This window comes from Spodoptera frugiperda, chromosome 27, assembly GCF_023101765.2.
Source record: "Spodoptera frugiperda isolate SF20-4 chromosome 27, AGI-APGP_CSIRO_Sfru_2.0, whole genome shotgun sequence".
Lineage (NCBI taxonomy): Eukaryota > Metazoa > Arthropoda > Insecta > Lepidoptera > Noctuidae > Spodoptera > Spodoptera frugiperda.
In genome coordinates this window covers 12850032-12871291 of record NC_064238.1, presented here as the reverse complement: position 1 = coordinate 12871291, position 21260 = coordinate 12850032, and the positions used below count along the sequence as shown (strand labels likewise).

The following is a 21260-nucleotide window of genomic DNA, read 5'->3' as shown; positions in this document are numbered from 1 at the left end:
TAGTATAAGCAGAATTGTTTACCTATCTACCTCATATATAAATAACTTTCGGCTCAGGTACCTCAAAACGCCTTGGTAAAAGTTCAGAGCAAAGCAAGTTGTTTGACGTAGGAGCGCTACTTTATTTTCAGGATTGCGCAGATATGCAAAGTTTCTGGACCTTCTTAACTACAAAATATCAATCTTTAATTATGCGGCTTTATTTATTGCTAGGTACCATATTTATACAATATTTATTTGTACGGGTTACGACGTCCATACTTTGGTTTAGCCATGTCCTTTAATTATTTTAGCTCAATTGGCAAACATTGCCATTATCTTAGTTTTTGGTATGACTTTGACGATAGTAGAGCTTCTGTTCTTTACCTAGATAGTCTAGTAAGTGTCACCCAGGAATGTAATATTCAAATAGACCCCTTGTACGTTGTAAATCTTCGTTAAGTACACGTTAAGTATTATTGTGACGTCCAAAGCTTTTGTTAGGTATACCTTGATATTTTTGAGAACTAGTTACATAATCACACAATCTAGTTAAGAATTATCGTGTTACTATGATACTACATATAAGTGACGATATTCAATGTGGAAATATGACAGTATAATGGCAGTGCGAAGGCCGGCAATGGCAGGCGGTAGGCCTCATATTCGACTGACACATGACTGGTCATAGTTATCATTATGACTATGATCAGTGTTTCGTGTCATATCATCATCATACAACAGCCTATATGTAATGTAGCCATTGCTGAGCAAAGGCATCTTCCCTCAGAAAAAAGTTCTACGAATTGTAATTACAACACTTGATCCAGGCGGATTGGAAGTGTTTAATATAAGAGGTTAAAATATTTCTTGTTAACAACGCAACACAATGTTCTTGTAGCTTTGTGTATAAATATTCACTACTTTGTCACCTTTGAAATAATATTTTGCGAAAACAAAATACTTTCCTTATTTTATGGTTGTCAAAGATTTGAAAAACGTTATTATCAGTTTTAAACATTTTATTAAAACCAATTACTATCAAATACATAGCCTTACGATACGCACTAGCTGTATGAGATCGCCGAATTACTCTAACGCATTCCATTGTATAATAATTACTAATTTATATTTAACAATTTTTTGACTCGTCTTGTTGGTATCATATTGTATCTGAATATTGTTCACCGATTCTATCATGGCGATCGCAAACTGAATCAGGAAAACAATTTGGAGACACGTCTTTTATTTATGCTAGATATAGGAAAGACTGGGTTCTATCGTAACTTTAGCTAGCTAGCCTATATCTGAAATACCACAAAGTAAAACTGCACCATCATATTATGCACTAGTAAATAAACAAGAAATTAATAAACGGTATAATATGTACGCTTTCTAGCTTACCACAAAACAAAAACTTTCAAACGTGCTACTTAAAATTGTTGGTGACATAACAGCATTGACTAAGTCACCTACAAAACCTTGCGACTGTGGCAAAGTCAAGGACGTTTTCAAGCGAACCAATCTTAATTTTTCTTTCAATTTAGAATATTTTTTATGAATTTTTATAGAGGCTAACGGTAAATGATCAGCGCTGCTCATGGTCACCCGCAACACCAGAGGAGTTACAGATGCGTTGTCGGCCTTTTTAAAAGTAATATGTTCTTTTTTTAAAGGTTTGAATCTCGTATCGGTCCGGAAATACCACAGCTCGGGTCATTCCACAGTTTTGCTGTGCGAGGCAGAAAATTTCGAGTGAAACGTACATTTGTGGCCTGCCAACTATCAATGTATATGATGGGGATAGAAGTGCTGTCATGTAGATCGATGACGAAAAGATGCATAATTACTTTGTTCCAACATGATACCCAACAAAACGAGTCTTGTGTTATATTATTATAATATTAAATTGACACAAACGTTATCGTCTAATCCACCGTGATGAGCCCACTTTCCCTCACCACTTGCTCCGTCGACACAGGGTTTAGGAACACTGGAAAGAAAGAGATAAATGTTTGAAAGAGAATTGACTGACACGACTATGAAAAGTGAACGAGCCTAAGGGACACCATGGCCTGTTTAAAGCGTGATCCTATTGATGTACAGAAACTAAAGGATTGAACATTGAACAACTACGGAGAAAAAAGAGATTTGTAAATCGATCGCTATAATTAGTTCATCATCGTTAATTAAGTCATAAGACGTCCATTGCTGAACATATGCCTCCCCCAGACTTCCAGATAAGCCTGTTAGAAGCGACCTGCATCCGGCACCTCCCTATGACCTTAATCAGGTCGTCTATCTAACTCGTAGGTGGACGTCCTGGGCTGCACTTGCCGGTACGCTATCGCTACTTCACAGTAATAGTAATTGGCGAACAACAAAGTATCTTGTATACAAAAAAATACTTACTTGTGCTACCTGTAAATAAGTCTTGGTCCGGTATGATGCTGGCAGCTGCGATCGCCGCTTCATCCAACACGATCACCTGGAACGCATTGTAATGGTTATAAATACACTGAAATCTTACTTCTGGAAACTCCATTTTAACTGTGGGTACTAAAAAAACGACTGCGTACATCAATGGTAGACGTGAAATATCGTATGTTACCTATCGTTACCTTTCGGAAAATTTAAATTTTAGTTCGATAACGTTCCAAGAACGAACTTACATTTATTTTTTATTCAGGATAGAAAAGTGTTCTCAAATATTATATTCCTCCACTTAAATTAGAATTTGGGACAAAATTGTGTCTACCTAGTAACTGTAGCCGTATGCTAACGAGATCATGTCTTCACATAAAATTGTAGGTAAAAGGTACTTAATTTTTACCAAGAATTTTGTCAAATACTTGAAATATATTTCCTTCTGGTTACATAAAAATAGCCTGGCAAAAAATATTCTGAAATCCTTCTCTCAAGAACAAAATAATATAAAGAAAAGGCTCAGAGACAGTGAAGATTACTTTTATCACTACACCTTTTACTCTTCACGTGGGTAACGTAATATTTGACAAAGGACTACACATACCTTAGGGAACCCATAAATCCTGGTCTTTTCGATAACATCAGCAGTCTTCTTCTCTTCAAGCATGTGGTTCCTAAGTGGCAGCAGGTCTATCGCATTGGCAGCCAAAGACCAGAGATGGCCAGCGCCTTGTGGAGCTCTGGCACCCTTCCGAAAGTGAGGGTTGATGGATAAGTTGTGTCTTACTGAGTTCTTCCAGCGTTCATCGTTGGCTTTGTAGAAGGGGAAGCGGTCCCTGGAAATAAGGAGTCAGGTGATTAGCCTTTGATAATGCGATAAGCGTTATGTTACTTTTCGCTATCGTTTCAGTTTCACCAAAGTCAAAGTCAAAATTATTTATTTCAAATAAACCAGGAAGGCACTTTTGAACTTCAAAGCAAATATAATAATATTAATAACGTATGTCTGTCGGTCAGTCCTCTAGTGAAGCTATTTGCTCGTTCCAAAGTGTATATTCATATGAAGAAGAACGAGCAAGAAACTCCATAGGTTACTCTTTATCAATCATATTCACAATACAATTCTTGGTTACATTGTTTCGATTGCTTCATCCATGGTTTATAGTTATAACTTTAAGAAAAACTCCAATGTTTTAGTCAGCCAAGTGTCTCTTGTTTTTGAATAAGTACCTACTTGACATACTTAAAGTTCATGTTATTTAATACTCTTGGGTACGAGCTACGAAAGCACTGTTGTAACAAGGCTCAATAAATATTTCACGTTCAATAAACTCAGTACCTACTAGATTACAGCAGCAAATAAACATTATTAAAATCAACAAAAAAGTGGATTCTCAGAAAATCCTACTCCAAACCATGTTCTTATCCTCTCATCAAGTACCGGTAAATGTTTTCGAGGCCCAAAATCTAATATAACACCACCTGCTTAACGCTAAATTGTATTATGTTTACAAGAGACATCGAGGCACGCGACCTCGTAGCTAGGGCGCGCGTCCCGTCGCCGCCTGGCACCGAGATCGATTGCTCTGCGAACCGCGACCGACCGATGCACGACATCAGAATTATCTAATACTTTATCAGGCCTATGCACCTGTTTATTAATATTCGAATTAAAAACAATAACAAATGCCACAAGCAATTTTCTATCATATTTAAAGGTTACCAAGGTCGGTTATTCTTTACAGTGTTCGATATCGTTATTGGTGGCTTAAAAACAAGCCGGGGTCAAATTTTGATGGATATTGTGTTGCACCTGCCTATTAATTGGTATGGGGATTAAACGGTGAAAAGGGAGAGCCTACGTGGAAGCGATATGTTACGTGTTTTTTGCTTTTATCTAAGGTTTTAAAAGCTTTTTTAATAATAGGGTGGGAAATGTCAATCTGATGAACAATGTTTACGGGCTATCTATTTTTTGATACATTTAATTTTTTTGCGAAAATCGCTGTTGTGAGTTAATGGAAATAATATCGTTTTTTTTTTTTTTTTTAAGTGTTCTACTCTTACAAAAATACAAATAAAAGACGAGAAGGCTAGCAATTTTCGAGCAGTATTTTGTACGAAGTCCATTTTTTAAACAAATCTAAACCATCTAGTTTTTACCCAACCGTCGATGGGAACATTGTTGACATTTAACAAACATATCCGTCATAGATTGAGAGGTTGCAAGTATAGCTGCGTAAAGGAATCTCGGATTCGATTTCCGAGCAGTCCTAAGCACTATTAGGTCTTTATTTCTATTTGTGGAACATAGTAGGTAACGTAAGGTGTATGGCATGGATGCACAGACCGCGGCCCGCGGGCCGCATGCGGCCCGCCGGTTGAATCCTGGTGGCCCGCCGACAGCAAAAATAAATTGCTACAAGTAAATTTGAGCCAAATATAAAAAAGATTGTAAGCACTATGCAGTGCCACGCTTCAAATTAATAAATTGTTTTTAATTTTAATACATTATTATCAATTCTTTATTAATTACCTATACTTCTGCGGCCCACAATCCGTTCATAATTTGTCCGAGTGACCCCTAGTCTTAATAAGTCTGTGCATCCCTGGTGTATGGCAATATGCTTACCCCTAGTTAAATCTATAGATCTGCACCTCTGCTTACCACGTCTGGTACTTAATACTATAATGTTATAATCATAATTGTGGTTAATTGTAGTGCGTAGATAGAAAATTGTTTAGACTTTGTGTGAAAAGGGTGGAGAACGAATATAAATAAAAAAGTACCTAAAAGTAAATGTTATACAAGAGCAACGCTTATTGAAAACGCCACAAACATTCAATAAGGCTCCGTGGCCTATATCTAGTAATCACCGGCGATATAATTACGCTATCAGCAATCCGTTGACATGGTTAACAGCAGGATTGCGATGTTTATCGGAGCGTTACCGAGGGGGGAATGTTATTAATTTATTATCGCGATAATGTTCACTACCGTTTAGAGGGGAGCTTTGTGATTCGTGGTAATCTGTTGAAATAGTATAAACATCAATCCAATCACTTCCAGTTTCAAAACGTAACTTTTAGTTCGTCACTCTTACGTGTGGCGCTAGTGTGTCAATTTTTATTATCTGTTCTGTCTGTAAATTTTTTACCGCTCAATAAACGTTGTTAAACTTTATCCCGCGTTAATTATTTCCAACAGGTTATGGGCCCAGTCCATATATCTAATTAACTCAAAGTTTAACATTTATTGTGATAAAAGTATCGTACAGTAGTGAATATTTCGTAGTTTTATCAAAAATCGCCCCGAGAAAAATGGCAATGTCTAACCTACAAATTGAGAAGTTAGCCGGGCGGGAAAATTATTCTACGTGGAAGTTTGCGGTAAAATCATATCTACAACACGAAGATTTGTGGGAATGTGTCGATCCCGGCACCGAAGTCGATTTTAAGAAAGATGTAAAGGCCAAGTCCAAAATTATTTTGTTGGTAGAACCAATAAATTACGTCCATATTGAAAATGCACAGTCATCTAGAGAAGTATGGACGAACCTGCAAAATGCTTTCGAGGACTCCGGGTTATCAAGAAAAGTCGGCTTATTGCGGGATTTAATCAACACAACACTAGATAACTGCGCAACCGTCGAAGAATACGTGAATAAAATTATGAGTACCGCATATAAATTACGAAATATCGGTTTTCAAGTCGATGACGAATGGTTGGGAACACTCATGTTGGCGGGTTTACCGGACAATTATAAACCGATGATCATGGGTCTGGAAAGTTCCGGCATTAAAATTTCATCAGACTTCGTCAAGACAAAACTTTTACAGGAAGTTAAAGTTTCCGAGTCTTCAGCGTTATTTACAAAGCACAAGAATACCTCTAAAACCAATGCCAAGCAAAAAGGGAAAGGCCCTCGTTGTTATAATTGCAACAAATATGGTCATTTTAAAAATCAGTGCCAAGAGAAGAAATCTAATCAAAACAGTTTTTCAGCAGTTTTTTCAGCTTACAGCAATGTGGATAAAGATGAGTGGTACATTGACTCAGGTGCCACAATGCACATGACGCGACGTTCAGACTGGATGTATGACATGCAAGCATCTCCGATTCACCAAATTAAAGTGGCTAATGATGATGTTGTCTCCGTGCAAAATATGGGTAAAGTAAATATAAAGACCATTTTTTGCAAAGATGAATGCCCAATCCAGGTAAGAAATGTCTTATATATTCCTGAGCTGAGTGTTAATTTGTTATCAGTTAGTCAATTAACCAAGAATGGTTGTAAAGTGGAATTTACTGACACAGGCTGTAATATATTTAATGCCAATAAGATTCTTATAGCTAATGCAAGACTATTAAATAACATGTATAAACTTAACACTGCTTCTGTGAATGCTTATGCTGTAGCTTGTGAAAGTAAGACTGATATTATGACATGGCATAAGAGGATGGGTCATTTAAACTTGGCTGATGTAAAGAGGTTAGAATCATGTGCTGAGGGTATAACTATCACAAATAAAGATGTTGATACTGTTTGTATACCATGTTGTGAAGCTAAACAAACACGATTACCTTTTCCACATTCCGGTTCAAGAGCAAAAGCATTACTTGAAATAGTACACACTGATCTATGTGGTCCGATGGAGACACCATCTGCAGGTGGTGCGAAGTACTTCATAACCTTTATAGATGACTATTCACGTAAAGTATATGTATATTTTCTCAAGAACAAAATGGATATTAAGTCAGTATTTCAGAAATTCAAAGAAGAAGTTGAAAATGAATTAGAAAGGAAAATAAAAATAGTAAGAAGTGACAATGGCAAAGAATACTGTAATAACGAATTTTCTGTTTTTCTAGCAGCTTCCGGCATCAAACATCAGACCAGTACTCCCTACACGCCTGAGCACAATGGGCTAGCGGAGCGAATGAATCGGTCATTAGTGGAACGGGCAAAGAGCATGTTATTTGAAGCAAAGCTGCAAAAACAGTTGTGGGCAGAGGCGGTCACTACTGCTGCCTACGTCATAAACAGATCACCATCACGGGTTTTGGCTGAGGTAACTCCCTATGAAAAGTGGACTGGTAAGAAACCAAACCTCTCAAATTTAAAGATTTTTGGTTCTACGGCTATGGTACATATTCCTAAACAAAATCGATTAAAATGGGATCGCAAGTCAAGAGAATTAATTTTTGTGGGATATTGTGATAATACCAAAGGATATAGGCTGTATGATCCTGTAAATAAAAAGGTTGTAGTTAGTAGAGATGTCATATTTATTGAGAAAACATTTCATAGTGATAATCAGACACAGCAACCTGTACTTACCAAAGAGCTTGTTAATATACCTATAAGTCAAAATGATGAGGTGATATCTGTTGATAATACACTAGAGAGTGAAACCTATGATGATGCGTCGTCACACTCAAGTACTGATACATCTAGGATGACTGATGATGAAACATATTATCCTAGCTCCAATGATGATAGTAGTGTTGATAGTATTTCAAGAAATATCACTCTTAGATCTCATCAGAGACACAATAATTTCATGTGTGTTCAACAGATTTCAGATCCACTAACTGTTGAAGAAGCATTGTCGGGCTCTGATGCTGAACATTGGAAAGCAGCAATGGATGAGGAGTATCAGTCATTATTAGAGAATAATACCTGGGACATTACTACCCTTCCAGACAACAAACGTCCCATACCATGCAAATGGGTCTTCAAAAGGAAGACTAATGAAAATGGAGAGGTAATAAAGTTTAAAGCACGGCTTGTGATTAAAGGTTGTTCACAAAGACCTGGTGTGGATTACACAGAAGTATTTTCACCAGTGATAAGGTATGCTTCCTTGAGATATTTATTTGCATTGGCAGTTAAATTTGATTTAGACATCTGTCAAATGGATGCTGTATCAGCCTTTTTACAAGGCGATATAGAGGAGGAGATTTATATGATGCAACCACCAATGTATGAGAATGGTAAACAAGTATGTCGTTTAAAGAAATCATTATATGGATTAAAACAGGCAAGCCGGCAATGGAATAAGAAGCTTAGTTCTACACTTAAAAGAATTGGACTATCACAAAACAAGTTAGATCCTTGTTTATATTATAAAATTGTAGACAACAATAATATGATTTTTCTGGCTACTTATGTCGATGACATAATTATATTTACAAATAATATGGAGTCTAAAAATCAGATTAAGGAGGAGTTAAGAAAACAATTTAAAATAAAGGATTTGGGAGATATCAATTATTGTATTGGTATACATGTAGAAAGAGACAGAGAGAAAGGAGTCATTTATTTAGATCAGAAAAAATACATAAGAGAAGTACTAAATAAATATGGCATGTCTGATTGCAAAAGTGTTAAAATTCCAATGGATGTTAATACAAAGTTAAAAAGTATATCTGAGGAGACAGATACCTTGAAAGGAATTCCTTATCAAGAGATTATTGGATGCTTATTGTATATTTCACAAATTACTAGACCAGATATAAGTTTTGTCATAAATTTGTTGAGTAAATATAATCAGAAACCTGAAATGTCACATTGGCTAGCATTGAAGCGAGTTATGCGGTATTTGAAAGGTACTGAAGAATATAGATTGAGTTATAAACAAAACTCAGAAGAAAATATGACTCATGGCTACTGTGATGCAGACTGGGCAAGTTCAGAAGATGACCGGCGCTCATGTACTGGGTACATTTTCTTGTTTCAGGGAGGAGCAATTAGCTGGAATTCTAAACGCCAGCCGACTGTTGCTCTGTCAACAACCGAGGCAGAGTATATGTCTTTGTCATCCTGTGTTCAAGAGGCTATGTGGCTAAAGCAACTTCAAGAAACATTTTGGCCTCTACTGAAGAATGAGGCAATGATTGTCTACAGTGATAATCAAAGTTCTATTAAACTTTCAGAATCTGATGGCTATCATTCCAGGACCAAGCATATAGATGTGAGGCATCATTATGTACGTGATAAAGTTGTTGAAGGGGCCATTGATGTGCAATATATACAAACGGACTTGATGACAGCAGACGCACTCACCAAAGCGACACCACATGCAAAACTGGCATACTGCACTTCCAAGATGGGATTGATTTGAGTTTAAGGGAGGATGTTGAAATAGTATAAACATCAATCCAATCACTTCCAGTTTCAAAACGTAACTTTTAGTTCGTCACTCTTACGTGTGGCGCTAGTGTGTCAATTTTTATTATCTGTTCTGTCTGTAAATTTTTTACCGCTCAATAAACGTTGTTAAACTTTATCCCGCGTTAATTATTTCCAACATAATCTGTTCGATTAGCGTTGTTTATTTAATCGGTACGCTTGTGATAAGCGGGGGGTAGGTTGTACCCGACAAATAAGTTCGTGTGAAAAGTGTAATCATTGTGTTAGTGTGACATTTTTATCTTGTGGTCACTTGTACACGGTTACACAATTGTAACAGGTTAAACCATCCTATATAGATTTTGAACGATTATAGTGGGCATTCTGTTACCGACCAATTTAACTGCTGGGCAACCGGCTGCCGCGCAATGTATAGCGGGTTCGATTCCCGCACATAGCAACTCTTTGTATGATCCACAAATTGTTGTTTCAGGTATGGGTGTCATGTATAAGTCTTATGTGAACCTGTATATTTATAAACGCACCCACAACACAGGAGAAAATCATAGTGTGGGGCAAGGTTTAAAAAAAAACAAAAAACAAGACTGTGACGTTCCTTCTCCAAAACCAGGTTGAATTCTAGACCAGAACTCCAGCCTGCATTTTTAGCAATCACTTTCACATTATCTCAACTAGTCGAACAGACAAATAAACTAACGTTAAATAAATAAATAAAAACCTACAAATTATCCCCATCACTTTACTAACTAATAACCGAACAAAGAAAAAGTAAATTATATTATAATACGAACAAATAGAAATGACACCACACACAATGGTACCATCAGGTAACACGAGGCACAATTTTTTGTATACATAATAGTTGATATTGTAGCTATTGTTGTGCCAAAATGGATTAATTGGAACATAAACAGACAATTTGATATCCAATGAATAAATATTGCCTACATAGCTTTTGTTTGCGGGTTTGCTCGTGTATAAACAAAAAAATTAACTATATAAGTTTTTAACAAATCTCGCAAATACAAATGAACATGGTAAATATCCCGTTTTAAGTTCTAATGAAGTTTTGATACTAGCTCATCGGTTAAATAGTTCCTATTGCGACTGCCAAGCCCTTGCTTGGACCCTGGATCACGGTTTCAATTTGCACATCGGAAAAAGTCAGTCTTAGTTAAAAGTTAACAAGCAAAATAAGTTACTTGATAACTATACTTATAATGCAATATCAAAAAGTGTGTTAGATTTGTTGCAACTAGCGTTCCATTGTTTCTGTCTACCCCCATGGGAGACAGGCTTGAGTTTATGTATGTACATATGTATGTACCTATGTAATATCAATATAGAACTCTGATGAATACCTACACTTAATAAAACGTATATGTACATGAAAGTGTACAGAATTACTAGTACCTATTTGACGCAGTAGGTAGCGTTTATTATGTAATACTACTGCGTACAAGTTACACAAATATGTAAGCTATGCTGTAATATATAAGCTGTAAATATGTAGCAATAATGGATGTAAACTTAAGGCATTTAAATAAAATACCTTTCCTATTTTTTACTGACTTCGAAAGACAGGAGGTTCTTTAGTCGGGTGGTATGGGTTTTCTATCATGGTGTGTATAGTAATGAGGACCCGGTGCCTCCTTCAGGTGCGGACGGTAACCACTGGGGAGGTTTTAGTAAGGTAAAAATCCCACACTTCCTTTTTCCCCAAAAAGCTAAGCGGTTTTCTCCGTCAATAAAAAAGAAAGGTATAGCAATGAGTTTACACAAACAAACGGACATAAATACATTAAAGTTTTAGATGAAACAAAACATTCAGAATCTCAATTTATGTAAGTATTCATCGTCCTCCAAGAGTTGGATAGAAATACACATATTCAATGCGACAACCACTTTTCCCCAGTTATGTTATGAGTACCATGTACCAATAGCACGCAATATGATAGCACTATTATCACTAATATCAAAAAAATAAAAAAAGACAACATCACCTCCTCCTAAACGTCAGAAATATAACCAGAAGTTTACTAGACCAATAAAACAATTATTATAGAAGAATTAAATAGTGAAATTAAATAAATATTACGCCACATTACTATGTCGTACTCATACTCAAAGGCTGCATACATTTTTTACTAAAATAAACATGTATTGCATTTGGTTTAATATCACAAAATCATCAAATAATAACGTTGTTCTCTAATCATATTTTTACGTCTTTTACTAAAATGAAATTAATTAATATAAAAATGCAGACTTACGAGATCCATTGATATATAGCGGAAACCGTCAACTCTCCATTCTCTCGCAAAGCTTTTTCTATCAGCTCTGGGTATGTGTACGGAGGTTTCTTCAGCGCGGGCGGTGTATCAGGAATATCCACCTTCGGCTCTTTCACAACAGGCTCATCATCTGGCACTTTGATGTTCACGAAATCGTCCAATCTGAAGTTCAACAGCCATGCAAGGCTCGCACAATCATTGTCGTCTTCTGTAGGACTTTTGGAGCATTTTCTTCGTCTCCATTTCGACCTGTCACCTGTTCTAGCCGCCATTTTGGTAGGATACGATTGGCAGCCACGACCGCACTGATGCCGTTCGAAATTCGAACGTCAGTGTGGTGTTTCGTGCCAGTCCGTGCTATCTCTGCTACACTTGTAATCTCTTTGGGGTGCATGGAGGTGGTATACCTATATAAGTTTTATTAGAAAAAAGTTTTTATTACATTCTTTTATTTTGTGAAATCATTTTATTTTAAAATTTTATGAGTTTTGTTTTAATCAATAAAATGATATTATTTACAAAAGGCACGCTGGCTATGAATGTTAAGTTTGTGTTTTTTATTCTATTCGAGGTTAGAAATATTGTTAAAGAAATGATTAATTTTCTCAGAAAAGGTCAGAAGAAATGTAAATAAGGTTTTTTGAAGGTTGACAATCCGCGTGGACAATATTTCATAAAGAACTAAGAATACAACAAACATATTAAAACCTACTTTCTTTGTTATATCTTACATAATGATATTTATATATGGGTTGCGACAATATGCTATATTTCATAGCAAAATAACAGACAAAGCTTTATCTTAGTACAAAAGATTGGAAAGGAAAATAATTGTCCAATATTCCTGTTATGTTTCGTATAGACAGCAAACCAATTATTTATGAGTATCATCAATACTTAATGGAAATTCAATAGACCCGTGGAACTTACCTTTGCTCTTTCGTAACAAAACAACAATATTCTGTACCCATACAAAGAGATGTACCTACCTTGTTTAATTGAGTTGCCATACATTTGAGATTGATTAGACGTTGTACGTACCAAAATCACTACATAATATAAAACAAAGTCGCTTTCGCTATCCCTATGTCCCTTTGTATGCTAAAAATCTTTAAAACTACATAACGGGTTTTGATGCGGTTTTTTTAATAGATAAAGTGATTTAAGAGAAATGTTTATATGTATAATACATGCATAATATATAACCATTGCACCCATGTGAAGCTGAGGCGCTGGTTTAAAAATAAAGGTAAAAAGTCTAAAAATGTTACTAACCTTTATGAATCACTGTTATCTGATTATGAATAAATTAAATTAAGTATTCTAATACTTAATGATTTCAAAATATGTTAGTACATCTACCAATAAGAAAACTGTTTTGAATTATCTTCTCCAATGGTTAGCTATGTATACGACAAAACCAAAGAAACAATATTTTCTTCTCTACTTACATATAAAAATCAATTGCTGTTCGTTAGTCTCACTAAAACTCGAGAACGGCTGGACCGATTTGGCTAATTTTGATCTTGAAATATTTGTGGAAGTCCAAAGCAGGTCCAAAGTCTTTGCTAAGTCAGCAAGTTTTAGATATACCTATTGCTGATAGCTTATGAAATTGGTCAAATAACTCCTCTCTAAGTCATATACTTGACATAGGAATTCCCATAGAAATTCCGACATTTCCTTCCAACAATACATGAGCCCTTGTGTTGTTTTCTTATAATAATTGTTTTCAGATACAATGCAATATTTGTTCAGTCCTCGGTGTTAAGTTTGTTTGCAATATCTTTTGTTAGTACATTGTTACTTTTTCGCGCGCTTCGCTTTTTGTTTGCGAACACAAAACGACGAATGTTTGATGTTTATACAAGATTAGGTTCTATTTGTATACGATTTAGGTTCGATAATGGTGTGATAATTTGTTTTTGTTGGCGTTTCTGGATTGTAGAATTGCTGCTCCAGATATTTAGGTTTGTATTTATTTTATCGCCTTACTGTTAAAACTCTCAATCTTAACATTTAATTAAAATTGATTAGATTTCTTAAGGTGCTCCCACACAGCAGTTATATAACATTAGAGACTGATTTAACATTTGTGTTTAAACAAATTATAACAGTAATTGTAGAGTATGTTAAACGCTATTGCAAATGTTATATTGTTACACATTGTTGTATAACGTTATATAACTGCTGTGTGGGAGCACCTTTATGTTTTTCGGCTTGCTCACGTAACTATTTATCAACAATTTAGTATGTCTTACGAAAGTTATAATATGAATTAGATATTCAAAGTCTGTCTGTCGGTCAGTTATTTGCTTTATTTTGGTGAAGAAAATGTTTAACATATTGTTTTTTAAATTACTGATCTTAAAAATAACGGCTTTATTGTACAAAACAAATCACGAAAGAGGGGCAGTATCACACATAGAAATCAAACCTATTCTTTTCCAAAGAGTTAAATATCAACTACCAACTAGGAACCGTGAACCATTCAATTAGTCTTTTCACAAACGTCGACCCTCCAATCTGGACAAAGGCTAAGTAATCCAGCACACATTTGGACAACACTCCCCCTCCCCCCAAAGCCCAGTAGATAACAGGTCACTATTAAATTATCACCGTGCACCGTCCACGTTGCTTTTTCATCCCGTCGAATGCGTACACATTTTAAATTCAATTACTTTTTCCAATTTACACGGGGCGCCGCGGATTTCTCGCAATAAGTGACTCCGGATTGATTTGTTACATGTGCTCAATGCTTTTGTTTTTCGTTTCATTATTACTACAAACGGTATTTTCGGTGGAATTTCGGATTCGGTTGCCGGATTTTCAGCTTCGAGGAAGAGGGAGTTGAACAAAGCGTTGTTTTAATGTTGGCCCAATTAATATTATGGCTGAAGTATTGCGTACACGATAAAATAAGTTTCATAATTATGATCGATATCGCTTTGTTTTATATTATCAACTATTGTTGTCGCTGTACGACTATACTGCGTCTTATAACTGCGTCAAAACCATCAGAACTAAACACTCGGCCGCCCACCCAATAATCGTTCCCAAATCTACAAAACATTCCTGTTAAAGACACAAGATGATCCGATAAAGTTCTTACATAATATTTCAATTAACCCTTATTCAAAATACATCACGAATTAAATCTTCATTACCCCAGCACAGTTTAAATGTCTTTAACTTTGTCCAAATCTCAAGGGTTGAGGGTCTTTGCAACAGAAGCCTTTTCTAAGGATGACCTTGAACTAGTTCTATCCCTTTTGTTTGGGGAACGCCTGAAGCCCAACAATGCTGTAAACCCCAGCTGTGGCCAGCATCAATGCTCATTTAGAATAAAAGAATGTTAATGGTTAAACTTCGGTATTATTTTGTAAAGAGTAAGAAAAAGTTCGCAGATATTTTTAGAGTTGTCTTGATTGATGATACAGGAACAGATTTTGGGTTTTTTTAATACTTACTATAATATATCGTAACATTGTTTTACCAAGGATATGTCTTGTTAATTTGTATTCTGATTAAACATCTAGAAACAAGGAAGCTACGAAAATTGGGAAAGAAATAATCATATTCAAATTAATACCTCAACAAAAATATTCACGAAAAAACAAATATTATTCCAATTAAATCGAAGGTTTCCAAAAAAGCACAAACTCAACCATTTAGATATAGAAAATTGTATACGAAACTAATTTGTATCCAATTAGAAAAATAATTACAAATGCGGCACCGAAGCGGATATACATTGGTGTAGGAAAAATAAAACGTCCGTTCAGAACCGAGTGAGATCCGATTTAATTCGATTACGAGCATCGCATTGAAACGTTTCGAATTGAATCGATTTCTAAGTGTTTCGATTTAATTGAAGCCCATGCTGTTCTCGTATCCGAATGCAATTATTTACCATTTACCGGCCGATGCCCGCAATCGTTATAACCAATGATGCTTCGTTTGAACGATTTCTTATGATCTCTTAATTGGGCGAGTTACTTGACTAACTCTTTTTTCAAGCTGGGATTTTGTATAGCTCATACTCATACCCTTACTCATTCTCTTTGAGTAAAGGTATAGAATTAAAGTAATTTAAGAGAAATGACCTAATTTTGGTTGCCTTGATAACAAATGAAATGTGCGGTTGCCTCTTTTAATATATAAAAAATATTGAATGAAAAATAACCATAAAATCAGATAAATTCTTCATTAGAACATTAACAGTAACTGTGCTGATCTGTTAAACCAATGAGTTAATGTTACGATGATAACGATAACTGCACAATGTCAATGGTAATTGGCATTACGTAATCTGCTAATTAGGATCTGCGCGGTAATTTAATATCCTTCGATACAACAGTGAACATTGATCTGCAACAATGGAGGATCAGATGCATTGCAGTTTCAGACGTATCTACTATGGATTTGATTAAAACCATTTGTGTTACTAAGTTTATATTTCTAAGATATTCTTTAAAGTACTGCAGATATCATAACCTACGATCATAACATAACATTATTCCAATTCATGGTAGTGTAAAAGAATCTTGCTTTACTAATTAATGTTCCTTCAGCATAATCTCAAAAGAACTTAACTCTTGAAGCCCAGATAAATAGTTTTTTTTTACAACTATCGTGAAACATACTAGAATTTTAACTATTTTAAAGCTCTACTGGTTTCTAAGGCTGCATACAGTAGGCTACGCGACGTCGCTGCGTCTGCGCACACTGCTCTGTGACACGAAACTAATAGAGCTGTACTCCATTAATTACGTGAGTAAACCGTGACTTTTAGTTAAAATAGTTAGAAGTCTATCAAATGACCAAAATCTTTATCAAATCCAACAAACAGTTCAACAAAACCTATTAAAAATAGGTAAACAATAACCACTAACAATAAAAACACGTTACTCATTACCTTCATTACGTCCAACCAACTTATATACATTAGACGGTTTCGAAGCAAAACATTCACATTTGCGATGTACGTACAAAATTGGGAATTGATGTGACGTCATTAGCGTGTGTCACGTTCCGCGTGATTTGAGCGTGTAATGTAACAGCCAGTACTTGCGTACCCATCCACCATGATGATTGACACCGTTAAATATGGGTGACTCCCTCCAGGATAGAGAGTACAATTATTTGTTTGCAAAACTCTCTCGCGTACATCTAAATTTTCCTCAATTACGAAAGTTTGGTTTGGATTGTGTATAATTAGGATCGTTTTGTAGTAGATTTTATTGAAAAATCAGTCAAGCGACAACTAGGCGTTTAAATTTTCAAATATGAAGAAAAAGCCAATGCGCTATTGTATGTTTCATTGCAAAACTACTTACTAAAAGTTACTTTTTTAGGATCGGAAAATCATCCAATGACTTATTCCTACTTGGGGTAGGCGAGAGAGATATACGTTAGATTATAAAAACTTTAGATTTAAATAAACAATAACCAATAAAAATCACTGAACATAGAAAAAAACATAATAACAGCTGAAAAAAATTATCAACTCGAAAACGAGAAAAGAAAAGAAAAAATAGAACACACACTGTTCACTCGTATCTTTTTTTTAGTTTGAACGAAGCATAATCGGTTTCCAGTATCTACCCCATTGTCATCAAGTGGCTTTAGATTGCAGGAATCCATTAGAAGCAGATACTACGAATTATTAGCGAGTACTCCTCAGTACTCACTCCTCACTCACTTCGATGAAGTTCCTTATAACCAAGTGAATTAAATTATTTACTTGCTTCACACGTTAGCTTCTTGGTATAATAATATCGTTGCATTATTGCATTTTTCGCGTTATAGTTAACAAATTTATTTGTAGATGAAAAGTCGCGTAATAGCTACAACATATATTTATAGGTGAAAAGATTATTGAATCGAAATTAATATAAATCAACATTGAAACATTAATCAGAGGAAACCAGACCACTAATGTCCTTGTATGAATGCATATTTTTGTTAAATAATAAATTATGTGGTTGAGATTCTCGTAATATTGTATAATGTGTATTCAAAATTATACCACATTTTCCATCTGCGAGGTAAAAACAGAATTAAAATTTTTAGGCAAGCCAATCTTTATCCATAATCGACATTATGTAATAGAAATCCAAAATTATTTTTAAAGCTTCCACTGTTATACATTAAACAACTATTATATAAATGACTCAATAGTTCTTAAATGACGCTAAACAAAAACCCAACGAAGGCATAGCCTGCATCCACTTACAATTCAACAAAAAACTAATTCTCAACTTTGGAGCGACTTCAATTAAAATTCAATTTTCTCTGCAATTAGCATGATAAATTAGAGTGAAATTTCAAAGTGGACTGGTCCTTGCAGGAAGACGCGAAGTGCATCTTAATTCGATTGACCGCTCAGCTATTATGCACTTACTTCATCGAGTGACTACTCCGGCTACCGGATAGTATATCTATAGGCTTCCTTCCTACTCTAAACTCACCTTTACTTAGTTAAAAGTGCACAAGTATGGGTCTGCTAGATGGAAAATAAAGAGGGCTTGGATTGTACCTGTAAAGTGTCACACATTATGTTAAAGGAAAATCCAGTTATCTCGTCTTTGTATTTGCTTGTGAGACGACAGTTTAAAAGAATCAGGTTTATCATTTACCGCTGCTACTAGGTCTCTGTTAAATAAGTACTCTTGCGACACACACGGCAAGAGAAAGATGTGGTGAAAAATTTTAATGTATTCTACTCTGCAAGTTATGTCAAAAACTTATATTATCTCGGATATTCCACGTAGTGACACGTATACACAATATCAGAGATGTTCTGAGAATTCCTTCACTGAACCGTAAAGGAATTATCACTAATGAATTACTTACACCAAATAACATAATGTCATAACGATTCTGTTATTCTGCGAAGGTCGAGGAAGTGTGTTAATGATACCTAAGTACATACGCTACTCGCTATTCATTTGTATCATTAGTTACGTATAAACGCGTACCTTGGTTTAAAACAAAACTTTGTTTTTTAAGAGAATTTAAAAACTAATCTTTTAAAACAATACTACCTAAGTATTTACTGTGATTGAAATTGGGTGGTCACTCCTAAAATCACTATAATTATAGTTCGATGAAACAGTTACAAATTGGAGTCATTTTAAAAGCAGGTATGTGCCCCTTTTTTTATGGAAGGTTCATATGTAGAGTAATATAGAAGGTTCTAGAAAAGTTTTAGAAATTTCATACAATTATTATGGGCTATCTATCATAAGCCAGCACTGTCCCACCATACGAGTACAAACATAATATTATATTTTATTTATTTCTTTACATTTATCGGGTCGACGTTTGGCCGCTATCTCACCTGATTTCTCTTTTACCAGCAGCAAACATCGTGCTATTTGCCTTTTACCGTTCAATAATTGCACACCACTCTATAGATAGTCCCTACAAAATCAAAGCCGGCTATCTCTTAATAGATACAATCGGCGCATAATAGCCGTGTCGCCACTAGCGCCACCTACGCTACAGTGCGGTAAGTGTGAACTATTCAACAGATGCGATCCGTCGCCAGTGTATTCAATTATACGTGTTGCATAGCAAAGTGCTGGCTCTTGATGTACGGTGTGGACAGAATTAGACGGTGCTCATTGTAGCTGCCCTAGATAGAATCCTAGTGTGATGATATGGGTTCCTAAGATTGAATGAATACCTACAAGTTCTAGGTTTATTCGAATGTAGCTTTCACCTAGCCAAGCCTTCGTTGTATTGGTATTAGAACTTCAATACTTTAAGAAAATAAAGTTCTTGAAGGCAAATCCTTCACTAACAACAATCACTGATGATTACTTTTACATCCTTAACATGTCATGGTTAGCTTAACATAATAATATCATGGTGTCTCACAAACAGCGAAAAAAACATAGTAAAGAAACAAGGACTTAAAAACGCCAACCCGTATTGAGCAAGCGTGGTGATTAATGCTCAAACCTTCTCTGTATGAGAAGAAACCTTCGGTCAGCAGTAGCCTCTTACAGTCTGTTAATGTGATGATGATAAAATAGAACAATCTTCAAATACAACCTAAAACATATTCCCAATACCGCAAAATTCTATATTTAGATCTAGTATCCTAACACATTCTAAGCTGAAGTGCACGGATCACGACATGCATTGTACTGCACATGCACTAATCTCGTGCCTATTTCGGGAACTGTTCCGCAGTCTTGTGTCAGTTTGTGTATGGAAATCGAAATTAATTCTGAGGCACTATCACTTGAAGTGATTTCAATTCATCTTGCTTGCTTGTATGCTTGACGAGGCTTAGTTCGGAGTGAAATAACATGATGTTAATATGCTTGTTTGTTTTGTTTTGAGGTGGTGAGGAAATAAGGTAGGGATGGTATAAAGTTTTGTAGATTGATTTGCGAAATATTATGACTGGTTAAGTTTTATATCCGAACTAGCTACTTCCGCGTGGTTTCCCCGCTCTGCACGGCTCCTATTGGTCATAGCGTGATGTTTTATAGCCTATAGCCTTCCTCGATAAATGGACTATTCAAAATAAAAAGAATTATCAAATTCGGACCAGTAGTTCCGGAGATTAGCGCGTTGCTACAAATCTTTATTTTTTCGTCTGCAGTCTTCCTTACATTATCCTGAATAGTGCTCCAGTAATATGGAATCATAAATTCTTAGCCAACTGCTTTAGATTGGAAAACATAAATATTAGTTTTAGAGGAACCAAATTCTGAATAAATTTTTCACCTTACTTTATGTAGCAATGTACTGCAATATTTGGTTAATTACTGTATGGCGCTAGTAGTAAATTTCACCAAAGTTGGCGCATTTAATAAGGATTATAAAATTGTATAGCACTTTGCAAATTAATTCTTAAATTCGACACAAAAAAAGATTTTTGAACGAAACTCCGTTTCGATGAATGTATTTGAACTTACTAATTTTCTTCTAGTGTACTCAAATCATACGTATAACCTCGTATGCACTAGACAGCACTTTGCAAAGCTATTTGTTATCATCATGTTGAAAATCAGCGAGGATCTCTTGTCAAACAATATTGTCTGGCTACCCGTGATTTCGAATGCAAATTTCGGCAATATTATCGCTAGACGAACTGGTGTTGTGCATCTCGAATAATTACCCGGGCTTCGGCATTTTAGCTGAACACCGGCTTTTTTGCGCCGTGTTGATTATTTATTTTTTAAATTATTTTTTGCTTTACCTGCAATTCCTTGTAATGGTACAAATAACTCTTTCTCGACAAACTAAAGAACATTTGATGCTTCATCCCGCATTTGATCACAAGGCATGAACGCGTAACTTAATCGGAGGATTCACCCATTTCTTTTTTTTTTTGATGGGGATATGAAAGTAGTTGTGCGTAAGGGCTCATGTACACCAT

The 21260-nt window shown here is 35.4% G+C and overlaps 1 protein-coding gene across 1 annotated transcript; it reads right to left on the bottom strand.

Annotated features, from left to right (window-relative positions):
• Window positions 1-1010: 1010 nt before the first annotated feature.
• On the bottom strand, window positions 1011-12165 carry LOC118263857 (forkhead box protein I2-like). The gene is made up of 4 exons (XM_050705597.1): window positions 11837-12165; window positions 3011-3242; window positions 2392-2467; window positions 1011-1972 (listed from the first exon to the last, which is right to left on the bottom strand). The coding sequence occupies exons 1-4, from the start codon at window positions 12127-12129 to the stop codon at window positions 1908-1910; spliced, it is 666 nt and encodes a 221-aa protein (XP_050561554.1). The 5' UTR covers window positions 12130-12165; the 3' UTR covers window positions 1011-1907.
• Between the last annotated feature and the right edge of the window lie 9095 nt (window positions 12166-21260).